At 43.6% G+C, this 16,240-nt stretch overlaps 2 protein-coding genes and 1 non-coding gene across 4 annotated transcripts; 1 reads left to right on the forward strand and 2 right to left on the reverse strand.

Moving 5' to 3' along the window:
• Positions 1-7: 7 nt before the first annotated feature.
• On the reverse strand, positions 8-8,566 carry thbs4a (thrombospondin 4a). The gene is made up of 23 exons (XM_075468093.1): positions 8,335-8,566; positions 7,476-7,673; positions 7,112-7,359; positions 6,875-6,977; positions 6,667-6,758; positions 4,873-4,924; positions 4,567-4,769; positions 4,333-4,470; positions 4,148-4,228; positions 3,910-4,062; positions 3,699-3,803; positions 3,497-3,604; positions 3,220-3,379; positions 2,196-2,314; positions 2,067-2,119; positions 1,892-1,976; positions 1,701-1,797; positions 1,421-1,599; positions 1,250-1,298; positions 941-1,137; positions 681-853; positions 465-604; positions 8-377 (listed from the first exon to the last, which is right to left on the reverse strand). The coding sequence occupies exons 1-23, from the start codon at positions 8,414-8,416 to the stop codon at positions 343-345; spliced, it is 2,850 nt and encodes a 949-aa protein (XP_075324208.1). The 5' UTR covers positions 8,417-8,566; the 3' UTR covers positions 8-342.
• Positions 6,150-6,221, reverse strand: trnae-uuc (transfer RNA glutamic acid (anticodon UUC)). Its single transcript has one exon. It is a non-coding gene; the product is annotated as a tRNA-Glu (tRNA).
• A 2,242-nt stretch (positions 8,567-10,808) lies between the features above and the next one.
• mtx3 (metaxin 3) lies at positions 10,809-15,800 on the forward strand. Of its 2 annotated transcripts, XM_075468095.1 has the most exons (9): positions 10,838-10,946; positions 11,884-11,953; positions 12,453-12,529; positions 12,608-12,700; positions 12,789-12,971; positions 13,072-13,148; positions 13,275-13,432; positions 13,695-13,783; positions 13,966-15,800. In XM_075468095.1, the coding sequence occupies exons 1-9, from the start codon at positions 10,854-10,856 to the stop codon at positions 14,059-14,061; spliced, it is 936 nt and encodes a 311-aa protein (XP_075324210.1). In that variant the 5' UTR covers positions 10,838-10,853; the 3' UTR covers positions 14,062-15,800. The 2 variants fall into 2 exon arrangements, with proteins under 2 accessions (XP_075324211.1, XP_075324210.1); XM_075468096.1 differs by lacking the exon at positions 13,695-13,783 and having other exon boundaries at positions 10,809-10,946; positions 13,966-14,151.
• The last annotated feature ends 440 nt before the right edge of the window (positions 15,801-16,240 follow it).

Consider the following 16,240-nt stretch of genomic DNA (forward strand, 5'->3'; position numbering starts at 1 on the left):
TTAAATGTTTTAGGTTTGCAAAGTATTCAGAATTTTATTGTACTTAATATGTAAAACTGTAGAAACTGTTCTAAAAGCATGAATACAACTGAAGGAGATATTGCATAGACGCATGGAAACTGCTGATTATTTATTGAAGCATGTAGTTGGCTTCACATACACTAAACTGAAGTAGCTAATGCCCAATATTTTCGCAATTCTCATTTACCAAAATACTCCATCATGGTTCTTCTCATTCTCGTCGTTCTCTTGACTTATGATCCTTTTCCCCAGTGATGGAGCTCATCCTCTCCTGCCCTTCTTTTTTTTGGGGATCACTCCCCCTCTACAGATTCACTCTGTTCATGGTAGATCCTGGTAATCAGCAGGAATGGTATCTGTGGGAATGAGGAGGAAACCAATCTCAGTAGCACATTTACAGCTTGCACGGCTCATTGGACTATCTTCAGCTTTCCGGCACTCACCGTTGCAGCGGTACTTGAGATTGGACCAGATTATATTTTCCTGAGAGAAGCAGAACACACCCAGCCGTCCACCTCTCATACTGGTGTCAGTTATCACCCCTGTGTCTGCCACCAGTTTTGAACCTTCGTAAAACCGAGCCCTGTTTTGCACATGAGCTGAAATGAGTGGGTTTATGTCGTATTTGTGTGTATCGAGTGTGCGACGTCTGTTTGTACCTGATGTATCCAACCTGTGGTCTGTGCTGGAGGAACCAGCGGTAGGAAACCTTGTCCTTCCAGCCGACGTTCCTGGGGTCTTTCCACAGGAGACGCACCTGGTCGGTTGTGTTTCCTGTGTGCCACAGGGAGTTTCTCATATACTCACCGGGACCTGTCTTAGACTTCACCACCTGTTCACGAAGAGTCACATTATACCACAGAGGTAAAAACTCTGAGGAGGTAACGGGTGATGACGGGGAACACAGTAGCCAACACACCTTAAGTTGTATTCCCGGTTCAGCGACGGCTCTGAAGGGAGCAGCCTGCCAGTAGGTTTGTTCTGTCTGTTTCCACATCACCACATAGAAGGAGGAGGAGTCCTGGTAGCCAAAAATGAAGCCAGCGTAGTCATCATCTGTCACTGTGTTCACGTGGAATGTTCCCTCAAAGTCAACACCGCTGAATGCTTTATAGCCTGCACAAGGAACACGGGAGCACTGATCAGAGGACTCGGAGATAAGAAAAGGGAAATTTACAAGTTATCTGATGTGTGTAGATGTGACAGTGTGAAGACATCATGTACTTACCCACAGCAAGGCCAGGGTCGGAGTTCATAGTCTGTACTATCTCCATTCCCTGTCCAGGAAAAAGGACATTTATTTATTTGTCGATTACACAGAAATGCTCTAACCCACACGTTCCAAACGCTGTTGAAAGCGAACCTAAAAAAAAAAAGGAAGGTGAACTTTTCCATTTACCTGGTTGAGCACCACCCAGTTGGGGTCGATCTGCGAGTCTCCCTCTGGGTCCAGCACTACGGTCTGATAGGCTCTGAAGTCAGTGAGGGTGACCTCAGCGTTCTCTGGGCAGTGGTCGATAATGTCAATCACGTTGTCCTTGTCAAAATCTCCTTCGCACGCGTCTCCAATTTTGTTCGCTGAAATGTGGTGATGCAGCTTAGTAAATACACAGTGTAAACAGCACACACACACACACACACACACACACACACACAACAAAGATCAATGTGATACGTGCCATCGGAGTCCTTTTGGTCTTGGTTGGCAACCAGTCTGCAGTTGTCATCATCATCCAAAATGCCATCATTATCGTCATCATCATCACATTCATCTCCCTACCAAAAAGAAAGCGAGAAGTGGTGTAAACAGGACATGTGAGCTAAAACAGTGAAACCTAGTAAATCTGTGGGGGGAAAAAAGAGATAAAACCATTCCATCCTTGTCAGTGTCCAGCTGAGAGGAGTTGATGACATTGGGACAGTTGTCCTTTGTGTTTTGGTGGCCGTCACCATCACTGACAAAGAAGAAGGCAGGTAGAGCAAATGGCAAAACCTGATTCGAAACTGACCACCATGCATATCGCAAATTATGATGCATTTTCTACCTGTCTATGTTGTCATCACATGTGTCTCCTACGAGGTCATCATCCGAGTCAGCCTACAGGAAACAGGCGCTGTTTGTCAGAGTTACGACAGCAGAGACATCTCTTTCTGGCTGAACAGTGGTTTGTTACCTGGTTCGGGTTGGCCACATCAGGACAGCTGTCACAAGCGTCCCCCACCCCGTCATTGTCTCTGTCTCTCTGGTCGGGATTGGGGACACGCTGGCAGTTGTCAAGGATGTTTTTCAAGCCTGAGAGCAGATATAAAGTTTGTTCATTTCTCTGTCATGTGTAAAAGGGTTTAAAAAAAAAAAAAGCATGCAGAACGCAGCCTGCAGCACAGTCAAATCCATCGCCAGATGGCAGAGTTTATTTAAAAGGTGAAATAGTTTCCAGTGGCCTTCTATGCCTGGCGGAGGCTTGTCATGGAAAAATGCTTTAAGAGCGGAGACAGACATGACCAAGTGCTTAGCAATCTAACCTCGGAGTCAAAGACGTAACCAAATGATCAAGAGGCTGGAGCACAGCCAAACTGAACGAATACTGGCCACCAAACACGCAACACACAGGAGGACAGGGAAGACAAGAAATTTCCACTGGAGCAAATAAAAGGTTATCCAAAAGGCCAGTCAAATGAGGTATGTGAGAAAAGTTTTTTACACAGCATTTCATTTGGAATAAATGTAACATTTTAACAGAGTTCAGTTATTTCTTTTTTCTTCTTTTTTGATTATCCAGGAGTTGTTATTCCTGAAACCCAGTGATGTAACAGGTAGAGGATGTAAATTGCAAACAGATGCCAAAAAAGGAGCAGAAGGATGTTTTTTTTTTACAGATAAAGCACTGCCAGGCCAGTGAAAGCAACAAAAATGTCCCCATCTGCTTCCTCCAAACGGGACAACTCTAGTCTCAGCAGTCAGTCAGACGGGCTGCACAAAACAGACCGTTAATGCTTTTATCAGACCTTTGGGTTCACATTTTGATCATAACTTACCACTTATCCTACTCGACACAAATCTGAATATCCACTAACTTGGAGTTGGGGCCTTTGTAACCTTACTTGCTCCCCAAAGTGATGCACGTCAGCCGTAAAGCTAAGTGACCACACAACAATTATTTTTCCACTGCAGTAAATATTAACACATAATGCATTTACCGTCCCCATCCATATCATCATCACAGTCATCGCCAAGACCATCTTGGTCTGTATCCCTCTGTGATGGGTTTTCGACTCTCTTGCAGTTGTCACATGCGTCGCCATGCAGGTCCTTGTCGCTGTTCCTCTGGTCGACATTAGGAACCAGCCAGCAGTTATCCTGGGATGAACAAATGGGGTTTATGATGCATGAGCTCAGTAAAAGTGATACATATCTGTTTATCCTTTCAAGTGTAACAGACCATCAATGAAACCTCCTAAGAACCAAAGCACTTACATCTATGTTAACAATGCCGTCACTGTCTGCATCTTCGTCGCAGGCGTCACCAATCCCGTCCCTGTCTGCGTCCTCTTGACCGGAGTTTGGCACAAACACACAGTTGTCCTGGAGACAGTACAGAGAAACACACACGGATGGTAGTTCTCAGTGAACGCATGAATTAAATGTGAGAAAAGGAAAGTCATGTAGAAACGAGTACCTTCTTACAGGTGTTGTCTCTGCACTGGAGCTTACTGTCAGGGTATGCGTCGATATCTGTGTCCTTCCCGCACACATAGCCATCACCAGCCCAGCCAACACCACACTAACATTAATACAAAAGAAGAAAAAAGGGAGGGCATTGCCTTGTCTGTACACACTTTACCAAAAGATATGTTTTAGACACTACTATGCATGTTATAAATTCTCACCGCACAGCTAATGCTGCCGTCTCTTTCCACGATGCACTCGCCATTGATGTCACAGGGGTTGGGCTGACCGTTGGGGCAAAACCTGGTGCCATGGCAGCCTCTGACCTGGTCACCAGCGAAGCCAGTCTTACACTCTCCACAGCGGAACGAGCCCTGGTTTGGACAGTAGAGACTCAGAAACCACAGTCCTTGACTACAGAAACTGATTAGAACCGTGCACCAGCTCCCCTGCTCTTACTATAGTGTTGTAGCAGTGTGAGTTGGGTGTGCAACCTCCATTCTCTGGGGGGCCCATACACTCATCAAAATCGTCGCACACCTGGAAGGAACATGGAACAAAGGACAAAGAGCAGAGATACGATTGTCAGCATGCACAACTAAATCTGATATAACGAGTGATTCATAATATATTATTTGTTGTACCTGTTTATTTGACTTGGCATAAGACACTCCCACTCCATTTATTTCTAGTCCAGTGTAACCCAGTGGGCATTTCTCACAGCGAAAACCAGGAGCAGTGTTCACACAGCGGACACCAGGGAAACATGGATTAAACTGGCACTAAAAAAACACAGAAACACAAAAGTATCCTCAAATGCTGAGAAGTGCTGTTTTCAACAACGAGTTGCAGCAGACTTTGAAACATATAATTCATACCTCATCTACATCGTCACAGTGAACTCCATCTCCTGTGTATCCATCAGGACAGGGAGCACACTTGAAACCTCCTGACTCTGAGCGGATGCACATGTTTTGTCTGAAACAGGTTCCAGGCGGGCACTGAGTTAGATGCTGAGACTGCAAGAAAGCCTGCCCGGGACTTGGAGCAGGACCCGTGTTGGTAGGACTGCCTCCAAGTCCTATGGGAATATGTACAGAATTAGAAAAGGTAAAATGTCTCTTCGTGGTCACGTGTCTTAATACTGGAAAAAATCAAATATATATGGCTTTAGGTGTGCTTACCACAGGCCAGGCACTCAGCGATGGTATTCCTCAGAAAATTAGTCTCCTTAATCTAACCCAAAAGAAACAGAGGGTAGAAACTTGCTTTTTCATCTGACAGTTGATAACAGAGGCAAAACCATTTTTTTTTTTCAGTGACTAAATTAAATCTGACTGAGGATTTGAAAAGTTATAAAATGCATGTCTGCAAAGGAAGGTTTGAGCTCTGTGTCCTTACAAAACATATTCTCAGTGTGTCTGATAGTGTTCAGATAGAATAATAGAAGTGATATTATGCTACTTGAGTTCACACCAAAAGGAATTACTGCTTCCCACAGAAAATACTGCTCCTGAACCCCCTGAAACATCCTGCTGTCAGACTTTTCCTCCGTCACTTATCTACATCGCAATGTGACACATTTGGTGGCAAACTGGCAAACTGCGAACGCCTCGGACAAAGAGTGAGAAGCTGCCTCACGCTCGGCAATTTTGACTGATCAGATGACCAGTCAAAACATGACGGGACGCTTTTGGAAGGGAATTCTTTAAGACAGGCACGAAAACAAAGCCTTTCAGACAAAAAAAATGTCAAAAAGTCACAAAAAGTGCTCCAGAGTGGTTTAGAAAAACAATTTTGCTTTACATTACAGCTCGTAAACATAATCAAGTAGGCTACATCCCAAAAATGAAAAAAATCTGTATATGAGTGCAAAGTCGGCAAAGTCGTTAAAACATCATCTGATATTAAGATCAGACTTATTGGTCATGCATACATTATGGATACACACGAAATTTGTCCTCCGCTTTTAACCCATCCAGGTTAGCACCTGTTGACACACACACATGCACATGTGTGAGCAAGGCACCGTACCCCCCAACCCCCCATGCTCCCCGGGCGCTGCAAATGGCTGCCCACCGCTCCAGGTTGGCATCTGTCTCTATGAGTGTGTGACCCTGTGCATGTGTGTGTCAACAGGTGCCAACCTGGAGCGGTTACAAGCGGAGGACAAATTTCGTGTGAATGCATGTACGCATGACCAATAAATCTGATCTTAATCTTAATCTTAACACGCACATGCACAGGGTCACACACGCATAGAGACAGATGCTAACTTGGAGCGGTGCGCAGCCGTTCACAGCGCCCGGGGAGCATGCGGGTACGGTGCCTTGCTCAAGGGCAACTCAGCCATGACAAGGAGGTGGACTGACACCCCTCCACCAATCTTTTTGAATGGCGAGAGTGGGAATCGAACCTGCCAACCTTCTAACCACTGAGCCACGGCCGACAATAAAGAGTGTTCCCATACCGGGAGTCGAACCCGGGCCGCCTGGGTGAAAACCAGGAATCCTAACCGCTAGACCATATGGGACTGTCATGCCTCCCAATCTGCTGCACTATCAAACTTCTGACTGTTGCTATGGGTACATAAACTCTTGAAACAAGACAACTCCCGAAAACCAGCCAATCCTCACAGCCTGGATTTTTTTATTTTTCACAAGTAAATGCTGACGTTCTTGCTAAATGAACCTTTGACATGAAAAAAACAGAACTTCAAAACAGTTGTGACTCTCTCCACACACCATACCTCATCATAAAGGAGGTGCAGTAATTCTGACAAACACCGGGAGACCTGACAACATCTTAAACTATCCAACATTCGCCAAAAACTATTCTCTCATATCATTTTATCTCAATGCGTCAATCTGCATTTATTATAACAACTTGTAATACTAGTTTCCTTTAACGGTGTCCTCCCTTTCCACCCATCTAAGGGGTTACAGTTACATGTGGCACGTGAACAACGAACAAGCAACCTGCTGGTGGAGCAGCTCCCTCATCTCAGACAACATGGTCTTCAGCTCCAGCATGGTGGCCTGATCTTGCACCACCCTGCCTCCCTGGAAACCTAAGCAGATTGCATATATCAGAACCAAAGAATCTGAAACACAACACGTGCCACGTGGATTAAATGAAAATGACCTCATGTGTTTGTTGTGTGTTGTCAGGCAATCAGTTGCTCACCCAGCAGGTGCAGAGATTCAGCCGGTTCCACACTACAGTCCTGCAGAGTGGCCACATTGTCTATGGTGTCCTCTATAACCAGCTTCAAGTCTGTCAGTTCATCCTGACAGAGGAACGGAAATCAAGAGGAAATATGGGATCAAAGCATGAAGAAAGCGGTATCACCATGTTCCTGAAACTGACTTCTTGTTTCTATGCACCATCTCTCGGCTGTCTCAAATTGAACCCTCTTGTCACCTGTCCACTTGACTGCAGGGTCCTCAGCGCCACCTTGTTGGGACCAGGTGGTAGCGACCCAAATGCAGCTGGCAGATCATTCAAAGTGTGAGCCAGCCTGCAGTCTACATAGATGTTGAGGCGAGGTGGACCACGCTGCAGACCGCTGGCATGCAGCATGACGTGGTGTTCTCGCCCATCTGCCAGGGACATGTGGTTGAAGCTGGTGGTCCCAAATCTGCCGTCAGTCTTCTGGTAACGAAGAGTCACTAAAAAGTGGAGAGGGGCAAGAATGAGATGCCGAGAGGAGAAAACAGAGGGGGTTAAAACCGATAAATGGGTCTGTATTTGTGACGTACAGTACAGTATGTGTACGACGGCACACCTTTGCTCAGTTTGGCTTGCACGCTGAGCTCCATGTACTTGGTGTTGTCTTTGGGGTTGATGACACTGAACAGAGAGGTCGGGGCCTTGTTGTGGAGCCTGAAGGACAAGAGGAGGAACGCTTCATCCCGCCCTTTGTTCTTCAGGCTTCCTTGGAGCAAGTCCGGCAGGCAGTCCGGAGAAACCAACAGGTCGTAAACTGACACAGGAGAAGATTGTTGGACAACTTCTTTATGCAGCTGTAGATTTGATTGCACTATATTGACTGAAAATAAGTACCTACGGCAGACTGTAAGGGAAGCACAGAGTGCAGAATTAAGTCAAGAGGACCAAGGAGTTAACTGGAGGAAATGTTCCGCGCACAAACTAAAAGCACTCCATCTGCTCCACCGTCAGTGCAGTATGGTTCTTTATCATGTGGGACAGTTCATACTGTCGCAGATGTACGCGTGTGTAAATTAACCTTCATGTTAGCATCCCGCTGTGTTTTATAGAGCGGTGGATAGAGCTGCAGCAAACTCTTTCCACTGGAACAAACCCACAGCCACACACACACGCACACACACACTCTCACTCTGGCAACAGATGAACCTCAAGAATAACAGAAAGTGACAGGAGTTTTACTGGAAAAAATTGCTTCAAGACCCATGTGTAAATTCTCAGATTACACTGCTCCTTTACCATCTCATTTAGGTTAGCCTCTTATTGCATCTTGAACACCAAACTTTACACTTTGGAAACGGCATAGGGACAATAAATCATTATGGATATGTCAAAAGTAAAGGTTTGAACATATAGACACAGAAAAGTAGCATATAAATTGTCCATAAAGGCTTGAATTGTGAGGAGCCAGTACTTACCAATACCCTGGGCTGTGACAGTGAGCACCAGCTGCTGCAGCACCAGAGACAGAGCTGCCGCTCTAACACACATACCCGTCATCGGGACTTCAGAGGAGGACACACCTCAAGAGAAGCCCGGTTTTTGATTTAGGAACTCTCCTCCTGCAGATTTATCCCCCACCTAACTCCTACAGAGTGATGATGATGACGAGGCCAAGTCCCGGCAGAGGTGAGATGGTTCTGTGTCCACGGGCACAGCTTTTAAAGCAAAGGGGTGTGTCCTGGTTCAGTGGTGGCACAGTGAGTGATTACTTTCTTTGTGTAGTTTGGGGGAGTTGCTACTTTGTACTGTCAACTGATTTAACAGTTGTCTGTGGATATGTATTGTCCTTGTAAAAGCTGAAGTAGTGTCTACAGGCAGTGATAACGACACATAGAGTTTAAAAAAAAAAAAAGCCAAACCTTTTTTTCAAAACCGACTGTATGAGCTAAATGGGAGATTGTATTGTGAACCTTTATAAAGTTAAGATAGAAATGTAATTTCTCCTATGTTTTTGTGATTTGGGATAAAGTAGCAGAAAAGTATTCTATATCAAGCCAACTCTGAAAAAAAAATGCCTGAAATGATCCAGGGAAGGCAGCTGGCCATTTATTTTTTTTCCCATTGAGAACCTGTGTCAAAAATGTGGATTGGATCCCCCAAGCTACTCATTATTAAGCCAGTTGATCTGCATAAAGCTCTAGCATATGTTTTCAATCTTAATATGATTTAAGTTAACTTGTTCTACACACCACTGCATTCTCTTTTTTTGAAAAAAAAAAAAAAGATCGTGGAAAAGGAAGGACAAAAAGGGCGAGACTTGGGACAGTTTTCAGGCCTGGAAACGTTTATTGAAAGACGTCTGGAACTCGTCTTAAAGCTTTCTCTAGTAACCTTCAGTATATTTCAACAGCTCAGTTGCAGGTCAAAGCCAAAGGGAGACATTTACAATCCCTCAGTGCAGTTCCATTGTACGTCCGTCCGTGTCTGGTCTCTGAACAAACACCTGGCAGCCCTCAACAAGCTGTCAGCACTGGGACAGATTTGATGCTATTGTTGACACAAAGATAGACATTAGTTTACGACGTGAAATCTAAGCATGGAACAATCACTCCTTTTCATTCAGCAATATTGAACAATAACTCTGTGTATCGCTGTTTATTTCAGGATGGGTCAGTGATAATGGCGTGAGACCAGAAAACAGTCACGTAACCTTTTGATAATGTTGCTTTTGGCCTGAACACTTTGTCATAGTTTTAATACAACCCACAGGTGAAATATCAACCTCATAATTCGGTTATTGCTGATTTTCCAGGGGCCTTTTCACAACAGGTAAGTCATTTCTTGGCAGTAACCAGGCAGTGGTGTAGAAAGTTCTCACATCCTTGACTTAAGTAAAAATACGAATATAGTAATGCAAGTGTACTCCCTTTGGATGTTTGCAGGGTAAGTCCTACTGGGAGGAAGCCTATTATTATATATCCTTTCTGGCCTTGGGTTCCCCCCAGGAGGAGCTGGAGAGTGTCGCTGGGGGGAGTGATGTCTGGGTTTCCCTCCAGAATCTGTTGCCTCCGCGACCCGACCTTGAAGAAGTACTCTACAAAAATCACTGCTCTGAACCTGTGACCTGGGTAAAGTTAAGTATATCACATAACTATATCTAAAGTCTTAAAACTTAAAGCAATCTCACAGCTCACATATTCCTAATGTAATCAAAGAGGCGAGTAAGGAATTTGTAAAAGACTAAATCTCTTCTGCTGATTAAGATGTAGCCATGGGCGTCGCACCTGTGGGGGATGGGGGTGTTTCGACACCCCCACTTTTACAGCAAGATGATTTCACCTTTTTGAATTTTCAATGACCAAATAAAGTTTTAACAAATCATAAAATATGTAGACTCTTTACCCTCTTTAGAATAATTCCATCCAGATTTGAGCAGTGTAACTACTGTAGTTTCCATACAGGACCTAGTTTAGGGCGATCAAAATGCAAAAAAAAAGCAGTAAAATGGCCCCGTTCTGCATTTGTACAAATCAGAAAAAGGTTTCACAAATCCCAAACAAGGTTTTAATGAATCTATAGCCTCTTTAGAATAATTCCATCCAGAGTTGAGTGTAACTATTGTAGTTTCCATACAGGATCTATTTTAGGGCGATCAAAATGCAAAAAAATGCAGTGAAATTGCCCTTTATGCCCATCCATTTAATTCGTGAATCGGATGCCAACTTCAGCGACGTGTCTATGGGCTTGATGTGGCGCTCATGTGCCCCCCTCCACCCTGTAACACCCCCACATTTAAAACTGCTGCTCCACCCCTGGATATAGCTAAAACACAATCCTGTAATCCCATTGTGACAATCTGACAATAAATTTGACCATTCTGTAAAAATGTTTCAAACTAAATTGTGATATTGACTATAAAATTAGTCAATAATCCCCGCGCGCCCTGTTTAGCCTCTGATATGACAGGTATCACGTGACGTCACCAGCTCCCAGTATGAATCAAAACATGGCAGCCGCCATGGAGCTCAGATGCTGGGGAGGAGACTGGGGTCTGCCCTCTGTTCACACCGAGTCCCTCGTAGTTCTGGTAAGATTATCATCTGCTTGGAAAGAGTACAGCCACTGCTTCCAGGGCTGCTTTTAGGAAACCGGGGTACCTTTCCGGTTGTCTTTGCTCTCTTCTCTTGCCTCTCCTGTTAGCCTCCGTGCTAACTCTGCTGCGGCACTTTGCTTGGTAAGTTAGGGGGCGTCCAGGTGCAGGACAGAAATTGACCATTTGAGTTGGGTTTCATGTCGCAGCCGCAGAATAACAACAAAGCTGATTGAAAAGGTTTGTCACTCGTGTGTGGCAGCTTCTCTGAAACCACTCCCCTTCTGAGCAATATTGTGTTCCTTCAAGGTCAGCTTGTTGGGGCTCTTTTTTTTTTCTATTTTATTTTGGTTGATTTGTGCCTTCTTCTTCTTCTTCTTCTCCTTTTTTCTTCTTCCTGTGCTTGCTTTGAACGCTGGCCGACCTGATGTCCCTGTCGGAACATAAACACTGGAGTTGTTGCTGTTAAACATGAAGTCTGTCAGTCTAACACATGTATTAATAATTGTAGCCACGAGGTGTCATTTATAGCATCTTGTTCAGTATTTCTGAAGTGGCTGGTCGGGTCTGTGCTGGTTTTTGACAGATTTTTCATGTATTTTTACAATTTACTAATCCCTTTGTTGTTTCACTCATTTTTTTAAGTCACATTTCCATTATGATGGCATACTGCAATTTTCTGTTTTATTTCACTGTGAATGGACCCCCGTGTGTGTGTGTTTGTCAGAATAAATAGGAAAACTGTTTTAGGATTACTAAAGTCCTGTGTCAGGGAAACAGCTCTGGAAGTATTCCCTTCGCAGCTGTATGCTGCACAACCTTTGCATTTGGATCGCTGGATCCAACATGACATTCCTGACTTTTGTATCATAAATGTTCCGTCTGAGTTGTGTTGTTGCCATCTTTCCTGACTGGTTTATGGCTTTTCTTTCAGGCATACGCCAAGTTTTCTGGAGCAAATGTTACAGTCTCTCCAGTAGACTGGACATGGAAAACTATTACAGGTGGGCAGCAGCTTTTTATAAACTTGAATTTTGCAATGTTTTAGTTGGGATATCACAAGAGGAGAAGTCTCTGACCCATGTAGAAACATTTCTTGAATATATATACACAGTACGTAGGGCTATAAATGATTGGAAAATATTTACCAACCACAGTAACAAAGCTTGTGTTGTTTTCACCCTGTGAGCCTGTCTCTGTTTGTGTTTTATGATGGCAAACTTTCCCCTGGAGACTCAGATTGTGTTTATATGTCTGTCTGTCTGATATGTAGTAGCATTACACAATACAAACCACAGGTATGTAGTTGAGATCAAATAAAAGACTTGAAGACGGCTGTGACCTGAATACTCACATGGGTGAGAGTGTGATCCCATCACAAGTTGGTCTCTAGTTTTGACAATTTATCCGTGCTTTTCAAGCTCACCTATGGCTGAAAATGCATTTATGGCTTTATCACCACCTTTATGCCACTCTGCATGATTTCCTCTCATTTGTCCACAGCAAGTGTTCCAGAGCTGCTTTGTGGAGATGCTGTAGTTCAAGAACCTACGCAGATTCTCAACTTCATGAGGAAACAGGTGAGCGTCTGCTCTGGACCGTGCAGCAAAACCTGTAGATTTACAATGATATTCTTCATTCTCCCTGTCTTTTTGCAGAGGTTTAATGCAGACTATGACCTGACGGCTAGACAAGGAGCAGACACGATGGCCTACGTCGCTCTGCTTGAAGAGAAACTTCGACCGGCTCTGGTGACTGCGTCCGACCTCTGCTCTCTGACTGAGGAATTTCCGTTTTTAGTTATTATTGATATTAATAGTGGTGTTTTGTGTGCCACAGCTGCACACGTTCTGGGTGGATGCAGAAAACTACACCAGTCTGACACGGCCATGGTTTGCTTCACGCTCGCCGTTCCCGCTCAACTTTGTTGTTCCCATTCGCCAAGCCAACATTGCTCTCTCTCGCATCCTTCTAACCAAAGGAGAGGCGCCATTACACAGAATCTCTGAGGTTGAAGGAAGGGTAAATGCGTACATGCTCTGTTCATTCCTTCAGTATGTCAGCTGTGAGTAGTGCACAGGTCTCTCGTTCACTGCTGTTAAGGCTTTTCACTCTGCCTCAGATCTACAGCGATGCTAAAGAATGCCTGAATCTCCTCTCCTACAGACTGGGAGCTGCAAACTACTTTTTTGGCGACTCGTGAGTTCTCTAGTGTTTGCTTACATGTTTGTTTGAAGGATCCTTTATTCGCCTCGTATTCAAAATCTTTGATATCACATCTTTATGTCAGTTGCGTCTGGTTTCCGTTTGGGTTTGTGATTGCAGGCCAACCAGTCTGGATGCCTTTGTGTTTGGTTTTGTGGCCCCTCTTTACAAAGCCTGCCTTCCCAGCAGCTCTCTGCAGAGCCACGTCAGACTGCTGGATAACCTCACACAGTTCTGTGACAACATTCTTGCAGTCTACTTCAGCTCGGATCACTCTTGTAAGAACTCTGCACACAGTAGAAACACTCACCCTTTCGGGCTTTTGTTTAGTAAAAAAAAAAATCAACAAAGTTGTGGGGAACATGTCATATTTGCAAAAACTAACATCATCAGAACCTCCCTTTGTAACACATGTTGATTTAACTTCAGCTCTTTGCATCCGCTTTACTTTTCTATGTTGAATTAACCATACACAGCTCCCGCTCCACTGTCTGCCGTTTCTCTCTTCTCTTGGTATATTCTTCCTTCGTTTCTCTCCAGGTCCTCCCCCACCTGTTCAGGAAACAATGGATGCCAACCTCCAGAAACTAACACAGCTTGTAAACAAAGAGTCCAACTTGATAGAAAAGGTGCTCCTGCTTTCCTTTTCTCTTCTTCTTTTGCATGGGTTCATGGTTGCTTTCAGCAGGTACCATCACTGTTGTACTCACACTAGTTTGTAGTGTCTCTAACTCAGTGCCATTATAATTGCCATTATCGTTTCTTGCTTTCACAAGTGGGAGCTGGCTAAAATGCTCGTCTTTTACTGTAGATGGATGACAACCTTCGCAGCAGCCCACAACACAAACCCCACAGACTGGACCCCAAACCCAGTCTGTCCAGTGCAAAGAACTCTACCCCTGCCTAACACTCGACCTTTGCACTCCAAAACCGCCTTATGAATAGCTGATGAACATCCTCTCTGAATCTTACTCAACATCCTGAAAAGAAAAGAAAAGAAGAAGAAAAAAACAAAAAAACAGTAATGCTGGACTATAACTTGAATGGAAAATAGCTTAATAATTAATGGGAGTATGACTATATAATTACAAGAGACTATTTTATGACCACGATGGTATATTTCTAAGAAGTCCGTATGAAAGGAAAGTAAAAGTGCATGTGTGATGTATTTAAAAGAGAGGAGGGCATATATGTGGTCAAGGATGGAATGCTGTGAAGTGGTCCTATATGAGACGGGCGCAGAAAGTTCAAAGGGACGACGAAGGAAATGAGGAGTCCAGCAGGGAACATGAGTGCTGCAGTTCCACCTCTGAATGGGCTACTTGGCTTCTTTTACTTCAAACCTTTCACTGTTTTCTTTAATGTAAGGGACATATACTTTTAGTTTGAGCTGCTCTCAGAAGATCAGTGTCACACCTACAGTGGATTCGATATTATGGGTTGGCTATTGGGTTAAAGATACCTTGTTTTTCCACACCACAGAGGTCGGTTGGCCTTCAGTGTCATTCGGTAAAATGTATTCAGTATCCTTTGGTCTACAGTTCTGTATATGCCAATTGAGTATCTTAACATTTTAAGGATTTACCACATGCTCTTTCGTACTGTATAAGTTCTTTCCATTGGTGTAATTCAGATTATGTATGCAGTCAGGCCTGGCATAGGGTCCAATTTAAATCCATTTATACTTTTTGCTTTTACCTCCACTGTTGTGTATAAATTGTATCGGTGTAAATATTGTCGTGATTATAATCTATTTAAAATACTTGCGATGTGCTCCAAAGAGGGCTGATGAGCTAACTCAAAATCTAACACTGAGTCAATGTGGGCCTTGTGCTTTGTATTAAGTCACTCATGCATCATATTTGGGACTAATTTAATATATATATATATGTGTGTGTGTGTGTGAGAGAGAGAGAGAGAGAGAGAGGAGTTGTCCTAAGGACTATCAAAAACCATTGTGTCTTTTGATTGTTGGAGACATTTTGTGGCATTAACAAACCGATCTCTTCTGTTGTTGCCTTGATTTTCCACAACCATTTTCTGCACAAGATTTATATCATTCAGATTTCTCCGTCATGTTTTGTATTATTTGCTGTGCCTGTTTGTTGGTGACTTTGTGTGAACTGAAGTGTCATTTGGGACCCTGTCATAAGCTGCCTTTTTGGTTGTTTTTCCAGTCTGATTATTGAAATGTTTGCCTGTGTCCTCAAAGCTCATGCCTTAGTGAGCTCTGTCAATTCCATGTGATTCCTCTCATGATTTTCCTTCCCCAGATCAAATGTATTCATACTCACGAAAGATCATTTCATGGAAACATTCCCTTTAAAGCACCGTCTTCTGAAAATGTGTTCCTTTGGATGCGTGAGCTGCTTGTCAAAGCATGTTGCCGGACAACAAACGGGTGCAGTGTGCCTTCATGACTGCTGGTGTCTTTTAACAAATGCCCAATGCTAACTTTATCCTTAAGAGTTTTGAAAATGTGTCGTAAGTGTCCTTTGTTATCCCTTTTGCTTTTGTTGATAATTGTTGACCATTGTTAACAACTGTTTTCACATTGTTCAAATACAAATACCATTATACAACAATGGCCACTGTCACTTTCACCCACTTTTTTCCAAGCAAAATAAACCTCTAATGACATTTCCACATGTGTTTGCGTTGACCTTTTGCTGGCTTCTGTTGATCTTTACAAGAAATACTTTAGAATGACTTGTTGTTTTTTTTCCCGTAACACTATAAGATGTCATTGTTGCTCACTGTACCTTACCGATAGTGGGATCATTTGTTTGGATGTTGGGAGGATAGAGAGCGCTTTGTCTGGTCTTGGCCTCTCTTTCCATGACATGGAAAGAATTAAAGTAATGTGAGAGGAAACGTTGCATACCTCACAGCACATATTGTCCAAGTTGTTAGACATGCGAAAGAGAGACTCCTGCTTTTACCTCTCTTCACTGGCTGTTAAGTAAGTGAAGTAACAAAGTTGTAATCAGTATTATGATGAATAGATTTCAGTTACTATTTTGACAAATGTGGCAGTACGGACATGCTCTTTCCCGAAAATTCTGCTGTATCGGTGGAAACATATG

The sequence above is a fragment of the Odontesthes bonariensis genome, chromosome 6 (genome assembly GCF_027942865.1).
Source record: "Odontesthes bonariensis isolate fOdoBon6 chromosome 6, fOdoBon6.hap1, whole genome shotgun sequence".
Lineage (NCBI taxonomy): Eukaryota > Metazoa > Chordata > Actinopteri > Atheriniformes > Atherinopsidae > Odontesthes > Odontesthes bonariensis.